Source organism: Silurus meridionalis, chromosome 17 (assembly GCF_014805685.1).
Source record: "Silurus meridionalis isolate SWU-2019-XX chromosome 17, ASM1480568v1, whole genome shotgun sequence".
Classification (NCBI taxonomy): Eukaryota; Metazoa; Chordata; class Actinopteri; order Siluriformes; family Siluridae; genus Silurus; species Silurus meridionalis.
In genome coordinates this window covers 18896884-18910818 of record NC_060900.1, presented here as the reverse complement: position 1 = coordinate 18910818, position 13935 = coordinate 18896884, and the positions used below count along the sequence as shown (strand labels likewise).

At 41.8% G+C, this 13935-nt stretch overlaps 1 protein-coding gene across 1 annotated transcript; it reads right to left on the bottom strand.

The window, feature by feature from the left end:
* Positions 1-71: 71 nt before the first annotated feature.
* rimkla (ribosomal modification protein rimK-like family member A) lies at positions 72-13897 on the bottom strand. The gene is made up of 5 exons (XM_046870556.1): positions 13123-13897; positions 6586-6816; positions 4324-4410; positions 2669-2872; positions 72-1880 (listed from the first exon to the last, which is right to left on the bottom strand). The coding sequence occupies exons 1-5, from the start codon at positions 13283-13285 to the stop codon at positions 1384-1386; spliced, it is 1182 nt and encodes a 393-aa protein (XP_046726512.1). The 5' UTR covers positions 13286-13897; the 3' UTR covers positions 72-1383.
* Positions 13898-13935: the final 38 nt, after the last annotated feature.

The window sequence follows — 13935 nt, the reverse complement described above, 5'->3', positions numbered from 1 at the left end:
TAGCCTCAAACAATCATAACATCTTTTATTTTCTGAACAGCACCAGTCTGCACACCAGTGGGTTAAACCCATTTGAGTTGATAGTTCATTTTATTGTTGATGTACAAATAAATTTCAAACAGCTTTTAAGATTTTAGTGTTGGCAACAAAAGAAAAAAACAAAAAAAAAGGCATATGGACATACGGTAACAGTTAGCATAAGCCTAATAAGCATTCGTCATACATAATACTTGTTCTATGTAGCTCACTGCTCAGATGGTCAGGAGGGGTGAAGTAAACATGGGTGTGGCACACACTGTGCATGCAGGTCTCTACAGGTATCGACTAGACGAGTGAGTGAATTGGTGGAGCATTTAAGCATGTTCCATCTCTCACTCAATGCAGCCGCTCCCTGACTGGATCAGAGTGGTTACAACAATTTTGCATAAAAACATGGGGGATTTCTCTTCTTAAAAGTGGCATTTTCGATTTCAATTTTTCAATCTTCTGTAATCTACTTTGCATTCTGCATACTGTAAGAAGACAAAGGAGTACAAAGTCCTAAAGGAGTTCAAAAATAAACGAACCTCCAAAATAATTGGTCGCATCCGAGTGCTCCAATTTCTACACATCATCTAAGTCGAACAGCTAAAATAGAAAAACTTAAGACTTATTTCAGGTCGGTAATTAAGAGCAACGTCTCAACTAGCAGAACGGATGTGTGCGTGCCTGACAAGACCTTTTAATTAAAATGCAGAGAAGCACTGAAGCTAAAAACATGGGGAATGCATCGTTACAACTGTACAACTGTGTACCAGTCCACTGTAATGGGAAAAGAATATGTACAGCTTTTCCAGTCTTTCTTTACATGTGTTCATGCTGATGTGTGAATGTCTATGTGTTTGGGAGGGTTCGAACGCGACAGAATGGCACGCACATAGACAAACGGATTTGAGATATCTTCCTTCATGTTCGATTGGTAAATCACGCTGCACTGCATGCTCGATAAGCCTTGCAATAGTGTTGGGCTCTCGCTATACTTTGGGAAGGAGGGTTTGTGTGTGTGTTCTCAAATCTTTTCCATTCTAAAACCACTCTCCAGTACAACGTACCCTGAAATACTGGGAACACGCTCACTCACTGTTTGATTGCTTGCACCAAGGCTTGGTCAAAGTGTGTACTGCGTTTTTGCAGCCACTGTCAGGGGAGCAGCCTCAGATCAGCATCAGGGTTTACAGGAAGGGTTAGTACAAAAACACAAGTGTGTGTGTGCGTGTAAATTTGACCACTGTATGATTACTTACTGTATATGTATGCATGTGTGTGTGTGTGTGTGTGTGTGTGTGTGTGTGTGTGTGTGTGTGTCAGGGTGTATGTGCATGTGGTTGCCGTTTTCTCTTCAGCTCACTCAGTCAATAGTTTAATCTCCTTTACGAGGAGGGAGTTGATGTTGTATGAGGGATCGGGCACACTCGGGGCGTGGTTTATCTCAACAAGCTCCGTCTCACTCTCACTCGAAGTAGAGCTGGTGCTCATGGTGCTGACGCCGTCAGGGATGGCACAGGGAGGGACTGGTGGGCACGCCTCAGAGGGGATACACACTTCAGGCTCGCTGCTGGTCTCGCTGGCGCTCGACACCACCGAGAGCAGGGACATTTTGCGGATAAGACGGCCGGGCAGCAGCGACAGAGCATAGTCTGCCACGATACCCGCCACGTCGATCCCACAGGCCTGGTCGAATGCGATAAAACCTACGTTGGCGTTGGCCTCACAAACCACGAATGACCCGTCGTTCAACTGCAGCAGGTCGATACCACACACGTCCATGCCAAGGATGTTGGACACCTGCACGGCTAGTTGCTTACCCTGCTCGCTCAGGGGGCACATCACACCCACACCACCTGAACAATGAGAGCTGGGATTAGTACCATTTTATTTATACACAGCTTTTATAAACCATCCACCAATTAGCATCTTTAGATATTTCTTTTTTTTTATTTTTGATGATTATTATTACCATATTATGTTTTACATGGACCATTTAATTAAGTCTTCTATTATAAAACTTTCTATAAAAATGTATATAGAATTTCCAAATAACTAGAAATTACTCAGACAATAATACAAATCATTTACATACAAATATATATATACACAGAGTAATCTACAGTATAATCCTGAAAATGTTCATATCCTATCTTGCCTTTTTTTAATTAAAATTTAAAGGAATTAACGTTTACTGATCTACCAAATGCTATAAATTGTATAGCTGGCAGAGGATGCAAATTTTACATATGCATTAGATTCTCAAGTACATAAGATCATCCATCTTTATTAATCCTGTTCAGAGTATTGGATCTGGATCTCGATACAATAACAGAGAATAAACTCTAAACAAAATGCCAAGACATTATGCTTGCATGCAGAACAGGCTCAAACAAGCGTTGGGGGAAATTAGACCAGCTAGCTCACTTTCTAATGGGTGGAAGAACTAGTTTTACATGGATATCTTGGTTTAGGTTTAGAGAGTTTTAGTTTATGCGTGTTTATTTATTTTTTACAATTAGTGATCAAAACTGTATTCGCACTGCAATACGATTAACAAAGATATGCATGATTCAGGTTAGGACCAGTTTAAATTAGAAATAGCTACATTAGAAATGAAGGAAGGGTCATAGCGCACACACACCGAGCGAGCAGTTGCTCTGCATGCGTCCATCTGTCGAACAGCGCAGCATAGAGCCGATCACTCTGCCGCCCACGAGCACCACGCGCACGTCTCGCCCGTGGCTCTCCTTCACATACTCCTGGAATAGGTACGGAGCCTCATGCCGGATTAGGTGGCACAAGTCAGAGAGGTGATGCTTATCCCGTGCCAGAAACACTGCCTTACCTGTACAGGAGAACACATAATAATTACATCATAATTAATTCAAAGTTAACACATTAACATCTTGTATTTCTATAGGCAAATTCCTCTTTAATATCTTTTTATTTACTTCAAGTTCAGTGTGCGAGTTAAATTAAGACTAGTAACCACACACTCATCTACAGCACATGTTGCTGTTCTGCAATTCTCTCGGTTAGGAATAAATAACTTTTCTCAATATAATCACTGCTACTATTTGGGCGTAAATATAATACTATTTAAGGGATTATAATATCGTAATACAGTTTTATTTGAAGGTAAAATCACACCTGCAGAGCTCTGTGATAAAATGATGCATTTCTTCCCTGTAAGGAAGCTGCTGGTGTGTTACTGAATGCTGAGTGAATGAGAGAAGCCTCTGTGTGTGTGTTAAGAATTCACCCTGAGGACTGTTTTCAAATGGAACTGACCAGAGGTCACACTGCATTTTTGTGTGCATGCATGTTTCCTGTATACAACATTCAAGAGTAATGTTTAGTGTTATATATAGGAGAGAATTACATTCTTGCAAGGAAGCGAGAATGTGGTCCAAGATGGCGGCGCTGCAGTATCTCACAGAAAAAAAATTGACTTGACTTGATTAAACACGTATGGATCAGTGAAAGTGCCAGCAGTATTAATATAGATTACTTCATATATCTGTACAATAGATTTTAATGCCAACGCAGTAAATACGGTTATCTTTATGACCAACAGAAACAAAAGTGAGATGTTTTACCTTTACATATAAAAGATTTTCTGAGATCATACTAAAGTCCTTAAAGGAGCTTAATATATAAATGTTAATTTGCATTTAAAGGGGGACAGTCCATTAGAATAAAATAGAAATAAATTTAAGGAAAAGAGAAAAATGATAGAAGAGAGCCTTGCAAAGTATACATAAAGTTGGCTATTTTTGAGCAGAAATGAAATCTTGTATAAGTGAAAGGTCCAAAGTTAAGTACCACCTTCAAAATCCATTCTTTAAAAAATAAATAAATTATTATATATAGAGGGGTCTATTTTTTAGGACCTGGCTTATATTTGCATCAGGCAGCTAACAAAGTTTTAACCCCCATGACTCCTTGGGGAGGAGGAGAAAAAAAAAAACAAGAAGGAAAGAATCAAAAATGTTTTAATACAATTCACCAGTCTGGTGTGTACGTGTGTGTGTGTGCGTTAGTCATCAGGGATTATAACAGCTGCTCTTTATTCACCATGAAGCAGCCAATGGCGCCACTGATGCTGCAGTTTTTGCCTGGTCCCCTTGTGAACCGTTTCCTCTGCATGATGTAGTCTCTTCGTATCTCACTCGCGTGCATGTGGAATGTGAGAAGCAAGGCCACACCCACAGGGAACACGTTTGCTCTCTAAGCCTGCTCTCTAAGCCTGCCCTCAGACGTGAAGACAAAAGAGGCAGAGCTAGTTTTACTCACCTCTGTGTCCACGGGCATTTTTCACCACAACCGGGAAACCTAATGGCTCGGCCTCATCGATCATTTTACGAAAGTTGTCATGGCCACCTGCAAAAACAAAACACACAGATAAACATGTTATTAACATAGTAATGACTAGACTCTATTTTCCACTGTAGTCTATGTGTGAGATTAGTGTCTCATACCAGAAAGTGACAGAGCACAATACTTTTATTTTTTTATATAAAACTCTATTTGAAATATTCCTATATGAAGTGCTAGAAATACTGCATGCATATTATATGTGTATATTTGCAAATATTTGGAGAGGGGAAAAAATATCATTGCTCATTGTTTGAAGGGTCGAATACCTGACAAAAGCACTTGAAGTATTTGCTCAGAAAAATGTCAAATTTGTAAAATTTCACAATCACAACATCTGCGCTGCATTCTCAAACTGGGTGGCAACAAGAGAGTCATCCTGCGAGGAAATGTTTAATATATATGTAAACAGTTTAAATAGTTGATGAGTAGAGGAACGAGAATTTTTGATACTGAACATCTGTTCAGTACGGACACGAGTTTTGTAAGACGTTATGGGATTTAAGCACAATGAGGCAACTAAACACCAGTTACGGACACATGATCGTCACGGTAATGTCGACACCGAACCCTTTAAATGGCGTTTGAAATTACATAACGGTACACAGCGGTGCATAATATCCATTCATAATTAATAGAATAAATTCACTTGCAGTGGGGAAAAAAAAAAGACCTGAGAATCTAAACACAGCTGGTGATTATCCACAGTGCAGTGAATCGAAAGACAAATCATTTGCATCGTTCTGTCCTAACAGTCTGTAACCCTCGTGCTTTATACTAATTAATACCATTTGGTCGAGCGCTGAGGTCTTGGCTGCTGAAACAGCGTATGATGTGGCACTGTTACGAAGGCGTTGGAGACAGATGTGCACTGGACTGCAGAGTGGAAAAAAAGACGCAGGAAAAAGAGAGCGATTTGTGAGGGCCATGGGGAGGAGGGAAAGAAAGAGAGGCAGGGAGAGCTCTAATTATAACTGTTCCTCTGCCTCCTTCCTCTGCTCATCTCTGCTGAAGAGGAGAGCGGGTTGCAGTTATTGCAACCCGCTCTACACACACACACACACACACACACACACACACACACACACACACACACACACACACACACACACACACACTGAGGAGACACTGCATAGGCTGTACAGAATGCTGGAGTCGCCGCTCATTATGCAGTGCTTACCGCTTCGGTGCAGTGATTGATCCCTGTTTTGAGCTGCGGCAGCTTTTTCAAGCATCTACTGCTGGGGCGAGAGAGAGGAAGAAGAAGGGGGCGAGAGAGAAGCTTCGAAACAACGGGGGAGGGGTGGCAAACACCAACCGTCAGAGACATGAGCCTCTCCCCGTGTTTTCATTTAGATGCTCATGAGTTCTCCTGCCTCACCATCAAATGCGGTTACATAAACCCCTTGTGTGAGTGTGTGTGCGTGCGGAGAGCTCCGGACTACGTCGGTCAGTCCTAGTGTTTGTTTCCACACAGTGTTTGTGCAAACAAGCAAAGAAACCCTTTACTTCCTCAAGACCTCCATCATCCATCTAGTAGTGAAACATTAGCGCTTACATTGGAGCTATTAGAATTAGATTCAGATTAGAACTACACACGACCTCGCATCAAAATCCCTGAGCTACAGAGCCTCTCAAAAGGTAAAGACTGAAATGTGAAAAGAGCTGACATCCTGTAAATAAAACTCCTTTCATTCTTACTTGCTGTCTCAGAATAGACTTTATTTATACTTTCTCCTTTTTGCTGAACTAGCAGAAGTCTTTGTTTTTTTTTTTTTAGTTCTCTTTCCACCGCTGATCAGGAAGAGAGAAGGTAGTCGGCAGAAATGCAAGCAAACACGCTGGTCTGGTTGCTACAGCAGAGCGATGGTACCTTCTAGGCACATATGGAAAGATAAACGTGGAGATACAAAAGTGAACCTGTGCAAATATAAAACAAATGAATTCCACAAGGAGAAACATGTGAACGTGTGTATGGCTGTGATGCTGACAGTAGGAAACGCTAGAAGATTGGAATTTAAATCCCAGGACTGCCCGAGAGCCACGGCTAAACCTTTTCATAAATCTCTTAGTCCCCAGCTCTCAAATCTAAGTCACTTTGACTAACAACTGTAAAATACATAAGTGTATATGACATTAACTGTAGGAAAACCGTAGATGTGGGTGTGTGTTAACGCTGACCATAAGAGTAAGTATCGGGCAATGGGACCCCGTGTCCAGCAAGCTCCTGGAAGGTCCAGAACTTGTTGACACAGTTGAGGATGGCCTGGGGCCGGTTGACCAGACGGCAACCCATCTTCTCCAGATGCCGCAGAACGGTGATGTCACTGTCCGACTGCACCCATGGAGTAGGAACCCGCACCACAGCCACCTGTGGGTACGAGGTCACAACCTCCTGCCCCACGCGTAGACCTACAACAGAAGGTTGACAAGTCAATACACATTAAACCTGTGTTGCACTTGTAACTTGGCATTAGTTTGGTTTTTCCCCCTTATATTCATGTTACTGAATCTCTTCCCTTTTCTCAGTAAACATAATGAACCATGCTAGTGGTGAGTGGATTTCTGGAAAATATCATACAATCATAATGAGCTGGTACAATGTAGTTTCTCTCACAGCTGAGCAAAATGTCACCCAATGACACCCGGTCAATGTTCTTTACATTGAGGTGTTTCAGTCCCTCACCAAACATAGTAACAAACACTGTGGCAACCAAAAAATTAAATTCCACTTCAGTGATGAAATACAGCAGTCTGACGAGTTTGACACCAAACGTGAAGGCGATATACATCAGACAACAATAACTGGCTTTGAATGATAATGTAATATGATCGAAGAAATGAGATGTTATTGCAGTACCACCAGTGTAGTCTGTCGTACAACAGCATTTAATTGTATACTATAAGTTTTTGGCACCAGTATTACAAAGTAGAAAAATCCTTACAGGAAGAAGCACAAAAAAAAAAAAAAAAAAAAAATACCTCAGGTAATTTGCTGTACTTTTTCCTAAACAGTAGGGAAAAAAAAAAAGGAACACAAAAGCCTTAAACTGTTACTAACAATAAGTATCTCCTACATTTTTCACCAGAAAAACTTAGAGCGGACCATTTCACAGCTTAAATGCCACCTAAATCAAGTTGCTGTGAAAAGCAAAAGTAAAAGCAACCCCATGTGCCTCTTTCACATCCTACTTTCTTTCCCCTTTAGAATGTTGCCTTTTTTTGTGCTGGGTACATTTTTACTGACGTTTAGTTTCAACTATGTAGCTGTCTGTGTAGCAGGGGGCAGTCAATTCATTTCAGTGCAGTTAACAACAGCATTGTGCAAGTTTCACAATCTTTATGTTCAATTTCAACTAAAGAACATCACAATGTTCCCCAAACCATGCTCATGTAGTATATTGAAATTACTGGGATATAAACCATTGACCACATTTCCAAACTCTCCTGCTGATCTACTGCAAATTATACAGCTGTACTGATCTGCTGCAGGCCGGGCTGAAACGTGAGCCAAACTCAGAGTTTTTGGGGTTTTTTTTTTAAAGAAGGTTTTGTACCAATACCCCATTTTATCACCAACGTCAGTGTGGACAAGCAAAATGAGACACCACCTCAGACAACATCTCCATGCTGACCTCCTGAGGTGCTCACTATCATAAGATCAGTTAAACACCACTACACAAAACAGAAAGCCTTCAACTTCGCCGTTTATCTCTTCACTGACCCACTAACCTATATCCTGTTCTCACTCCCTGTTTTCAAGCTTTAATTACCATCTCAGTTTTATTCAACACCTAATATTCACCAGCTGTTTTGCTGTAATTACACACTCTCTATTGTACAGTATTCTTGAGTGACAGGATCGAGTGTTGGGTCGATGAGTTATTTAATCTTTCAGATATCAGGGTTTGAAAAATAAAAGTATGTTTAAGTCGACTTGTGTGGCGAAGAAATTATGGCTTTAACATTTCTGCGGCAGGGTTTTTGCTTCAGTCGCTATGATTCCTGACATTGCAAACCAGTCCCATGCAAACAAACAGATCTTTAACAGTACAATAACTCTATTGAAGGACACCAATGATGGAGGCTATTGTTGCTTTTGTCAGCCATGTTCTGTGCTGTAGTTATGGTGAGTTAGTATGCCTGCTAAAAGAACCACCATGTCCACAAAAAGGAGACTGATCTAAAAAAGAAAAATAAAAGAGGGAGGGAGCGAAAGGGAGCATCTGTATAACCACCTCCTTTAGCCATTTTGGAAGACGCAGACTGTCATGGCCACGACACAATGTTTGCACACAGCATTCTGATTACAAGAGGCCCTTTCAACATTATGATCCTCGTGCGCCTGCAATTAATGCAAATGCGCGTTTAGAATCAATGTTGTAAAGTACTATTCCGCTTTCAGATCGTTCTACCCCAGAGGATAAAAGTTGTCACTGACATTACTGTTCTGCTTATTGATACCACACTGAGTGAGCGCATACACAGGCCACTGTTTCTGATGCAACACCCTCTGCACGTGGGTTTTGACTTACAGAGCAGGGCCTAAAGAATACACATAGTGCAGGCATGCACACACATGGAGATGTGACTGCTCGAAAGTACAAGCCGGGTTAACAAGTTCTCTGGGGTTCAGAAAGAAACAGACACATTCATATGGTAAAGTCATCTGTTGCCACAACCCCCTCCCTTCTTCTTTTCCCGCCTTCTTTCTTCTTCTTCTCTCCAGATCCTTTTCTCTTGCTCTCCCATTCCCTGGACACGTCTCTCACTATGGTTCTATAGTTTAGGGGTAAAGTCCAGGCTGCAAACATCTTACGGTTGGATTTGTTCAGATTGTGTTATTTTTATTGTATTGCAGAGTATGTGCATGCGCACACACACAACAAGGGGGGGTGGGGGGAGGCATTCAAGCCTAAACTATGTACAGCTCTAAAAAGAGTATTTCCCCGCCAGGAAAAACACGCCACAGGCCACGTAAGCAAAAGTCACATACGGAGGTCATGCATGTGCAATTTCAGGCACCTGCACTCAGAGGCCTCATTCTTTTGTGTTAAGGAAATGAAGAAAAAATATATGATTTTAAAAAACTTTCTACTTTTAAAGACAAACGCATGATCAATGAAGTAGAACACATACATGTAGGACCTGAGTAACATTTAGAGATTAAATCAACGTGCATGTGTGTGTGTGTGTGTGTGTGTGCACAAACTTTTTTAATATACCTTTAAACTTTGTATTTATCGTGAGTCCTGTCATCTGAATATTAGGCTCGTAACAATAAAAACTACAGTTTTCTTAGGAAAAGAATATCAACTTCACCCTTTAATGCAGCAGATTAATTTCTAGTTCACCGATATACGGCCAATATTTCCAAAATAGTTGCTCCACACTTTGCTGAAATTCCAAGCAACTCGATCCTTATTCCCTTGATAAAAATTGGTAAGAATTATGAATGGTTTTCTGATTATCGTCCTGAAAATATCTTACAAGTGCTTTACTGCCTAGCATGCTTCAAGCAGGAACCCTCAAGGGTACATAACAGTTGAACTCTAACTACATGCCTAATGAAAATCACTTATTCAAAAACATTCAAATGTAATTTAGCTAAAATTGGTTTCCTAATTTCTAGGTGACAAATGCAAAACATGCAATGGGAAATTCTTTATTTTGCCTTTGGTGGTGTACATCATTCATTCAGCACTAATGTGTATGCACGTTTCTTGTACGTGTGTGATGAGGTATTAAACTCATGACTATGGAAGCACTGATTTGTGCTGCTGCAGCAAAGCAAATCGTGACAGCAAAACCATGCAACTATGTTACATTTCTCATCTGCTGGAGGAATGGCGGTGCCATATTGCAGCCCACTTGTGATGCACCACTCTCTCCATGTACCACACGTGCTGCAGGATGCGACATTCCCACCGTCACAAGTCTCAAATACATGCCGACTGACTTGTGTGGCTTCACAGCACGTTCTCTCAATTCTACCAATCACACAAACTGGCTACAAAAGCAGCCTTCAGCTGGAGTTTGATTGTTAGCTGTGGTGAATGAATGGAGCAGGACTGCAATGTCTCTTTCCTTGGGTATAAGAAATGCATGGTCCTGCATGAAATAATCTAAAACTCACCCCCTTATTCAAATCAGATTTGCATTTTATTTACCTCTTGTAGCTGAATGATGCACAGTCATTACATAGTGTGGCACTTTAATGTTTTCGAATCAAATTAAAAATCTCAATCAAAAAAGGACTGATGATGCAACTGTAAATCCTTTATCTGACCGCTGTAAAAGGCTCTAATCTGGGTTTACCAGGATTCAGGCTGAAAGATTAACCTCGAAAACATCCACGCACAAAGTTTACACAATCCAGTTGGTGCCTTGTTCTCTGAACAGGTGCGAACCTGTGAATCGTGTTAATGGGACAAAATTTATTAGACAACAGAGTGGAAGAAGCAGTCCTACAGATATGGTCAGTTGAAAATACAGGGCAGAACACGTGTTGCTAATCTTCAGCACTACAAAGCGCCGAGACCACGTTCACAGTAATACGTTTTTCTTTTGAAAGCTAATTTTTTTACCCATCTGTTTTGTCCTTGCATGCACACTGTGACGCGTCCTCTGTCAATGAAAACGTCGCTTTTTTAAAAACGCTCTCCAAAAAAGCATAAATCTGAAAACGTTCCAGCTTTCTAATACGATGGCGTATTTTTCGTCACTGGCACGACGTTCCAAAGAGCCGGAAAGAAAATAAACGTCAAGGTTACGATTTGTGCATGCGCATTACAGGGACGTAAACGATTTCAGACGTTTTAGTGTGAAAGCGAAACTTTTGGAAAACGACTGAAGACACGACAGCAACGTATTCAAATTTATCTGGATTAGTGTAGACATGGAATCCAGTGGGGGAAAAAATGATACCATAAAACTCCAGGAAATACTGAGCTCTGGTGTATCTGTGTAAATATTTTTGTAGGTATTATTCAAGGTCATAGTTTCTCTAAAATATGTTTGACTATTCAGAAGTGAATGATGTACATTTACACAAATTTCCAGCAGACAAAAACAAGAATTTAGACTGCTTTCAAATAATAATGCGGATAAGGAATTACCAAACCTTCGAATTTTATCTACCCTTCTTCAGCCCTCACCACCCCTAAACTGCAGACTGAACAATCTGCCAATCCTCCAGATGGTAACATGCAAGAGCCAAGAGACCGAGCTGACGATGAAGAACTAGAATCAACCGAGGCTGGCTGGTAGCCTTCAATCACCTCGTATCTTCTTTGAAAATCCGCTTTCTTAAATATGACAGCTGGCCCCTAAAATATACGTACGTTCTGCACCTGGATAAAAGGAAATCTCTCTCCATACAAGATGACCACATGCAGGATGCACAAAAGAATTTAATATCAATATCCACCATGGTGCATTACAACATATTCACTGCGGTAGTATGCAGCATGGAACACACAAGTCTAGCTTGTCTTTACATGACATTAGATTTATGTAAAAAGGTCTGACTGTAATCCAAACGCAATGCACTAGTCGGTCTGCTCCGCCATCTCGGTTTTTATAAAACGGGGACATGTTGAAATGCAGTTTGCTCCTTGGATTACTGGGTTCTTCTTTGGTTTTTCAAACCCGCAACCTCCGACTGATCACGCTCTAGCAACAATGCAAAGGCAGACACCAGTTTGGACACACCTCACAAGCTACAACCCAACCTTCATTAGTATCCAACGGGTGACGCTGCGGTGCATCATGGCCGTGAGACAGTCTCGCTGTCCTTTAACAGATCGTGTCTCGGTCTTCTTCACATTTTCCTTCTGCGACAAACCGGATTACGTGTTTTTGCCTATCGCACGCATTTCCATGTGTCTTCTTCCTGCTAGATAACAGCAACACGGACTGTTTTTCATCTCGAGCGTGTGAAAATTGTATGTATGAGCTGTGTCATAAGACAGCTTGTCAACACACCTGTCCCCACACATGCAATCCTGGAAAATCATCTTACATAATATACACCACAGTATACACACTTCATATCTGACATTATTATTTGGATCAAATATTTTGGCTCTGGAGCTGCTCAGTTTAATCAAAATAAATAAAGAAAAAACAATTGTATGAGGATCTCTGGCTCTGATGTGGCACACTGAGATTGGGTGATCATGAATAAATAATAATTAATAATAATTAATTAAAGATGCATGCTTGTCAGTGGATGCGAAACAGTGCTGTTTGCGGTTTGGTTCGTGCTCGCGCAGGCTTGAACGGAGCGCGCGCTTTTTGTGGCGATGGGCGCGCGCCAGAGGCCAGGCGCTGGCGATCACGCACGAGGACGCACGAATTGTGTTCATTGACTGAAAATGAACAATCTTTTTTCTTTTTAAACCGACACCACTGATGGGCTTTTGTTACCAAATAATAGAAAAGGCACATGATATGTATACATGTCGTATTTGATGAGGCGAACACGTTTTCCAGACAAAATGGTCACCAACGGACATCCGCGGTGGTCTGGGACGGAGTTAGGCGGTCAGTGTCTCTCACTAGCATAAAGCTAAATCCATCTCATCAACCGCTCATAACGTGTTATCAATAACCCCTCCACCCCCCCACAAATATCTCCAAACCGTGATTCCACATTATTCAAATATTTATACTCAAATATGTGTGTTATAGGGTGTGATAGTGCGTTATAGTTACCGAGCTGTGAGTCCGTGATGGTTATAACGATCTCATCCATCAACAGATAGCGGAATTCAACGTCGTCTTCGACGCATCTCTCCTTCAGAGCCCGCAGGATCTGAACTTGAGGATACTCCTGGCTAATGCGCCGGTCGGTTACAAACCACACCCGAGAGCACATTTTTAATATCGATAATTAACGAGTTGGACACTGGTGGGGAAAAAACACGGGTTTTAAGTGATGACGGGTTTAAAAAGCGAGCCGGGACTCGGATGGTGAAGGGACTCGGAACAATGGAGACGCAGCCGGTGAGGGCTAACTTCGTTTAGCTCCTTGTGTTAGGATTGATCATTTTTTTCTCTCCTCCACAGACAGACGGTTTCTCCTGTCTTCCCCCTGATCCTGGAAAATCGGGTAATGATGCCGCCTATGTGAGAATCTTAAGATTAGAACGCGAGAAAAGGCTGCGCCCGACTCGGCGGCTCTCGGGAGATCGCTCCAAACGAGGGCAACAGCGTGGACGTGCCCTGTCACGGAGCAAACAAAAAGCCTGCAAGCGCCTGCGCTCAAAGCCGGGGGTCGATAGAGGCAGCCTGCACTCACTCACGCGCTAGCGGTACGACTGAAAACTTCAACAAAATGGTGGTGAAGAGACGCAGTGATGGAGAGAAGGCGGTTCATCAGCTCCTTGGTCTGACCCGGTGGACAGAAAGGCGGCAATGGCGAGCAGGATCTGGATTCAGGACCGCGGTGCTGGAAAGCTTTTTCGGGGAGCTGCACGCTTTATTTCCGTCCGTGCGATTTCATTAAGCACGCGTCTCGTTTACTAC

Coding starts and splice junctions, on each gene's coding strand:
- rimkla (XM_046870556.1), bottom strand. CDS start 13,285: ATGTGCTCTCGGGTGTGGTTTGTAACCGACCGGCGCATTAGCCAGGAG. Junction 4,411..6,585: donor GCCCGATACTTACTCTTATG/GTCAGCGTTAAC, acceptor TTGTTTTTGCAG/GTGGCCATGACAACTTTCGT. Junction 1,881..2,668: donor GCAGAGCAACTGCTCGCTCG/GTGTGTGTGCGC, acceptor CTCATTGTTCAG/GTGGTGTGGGTGTGATGTGC.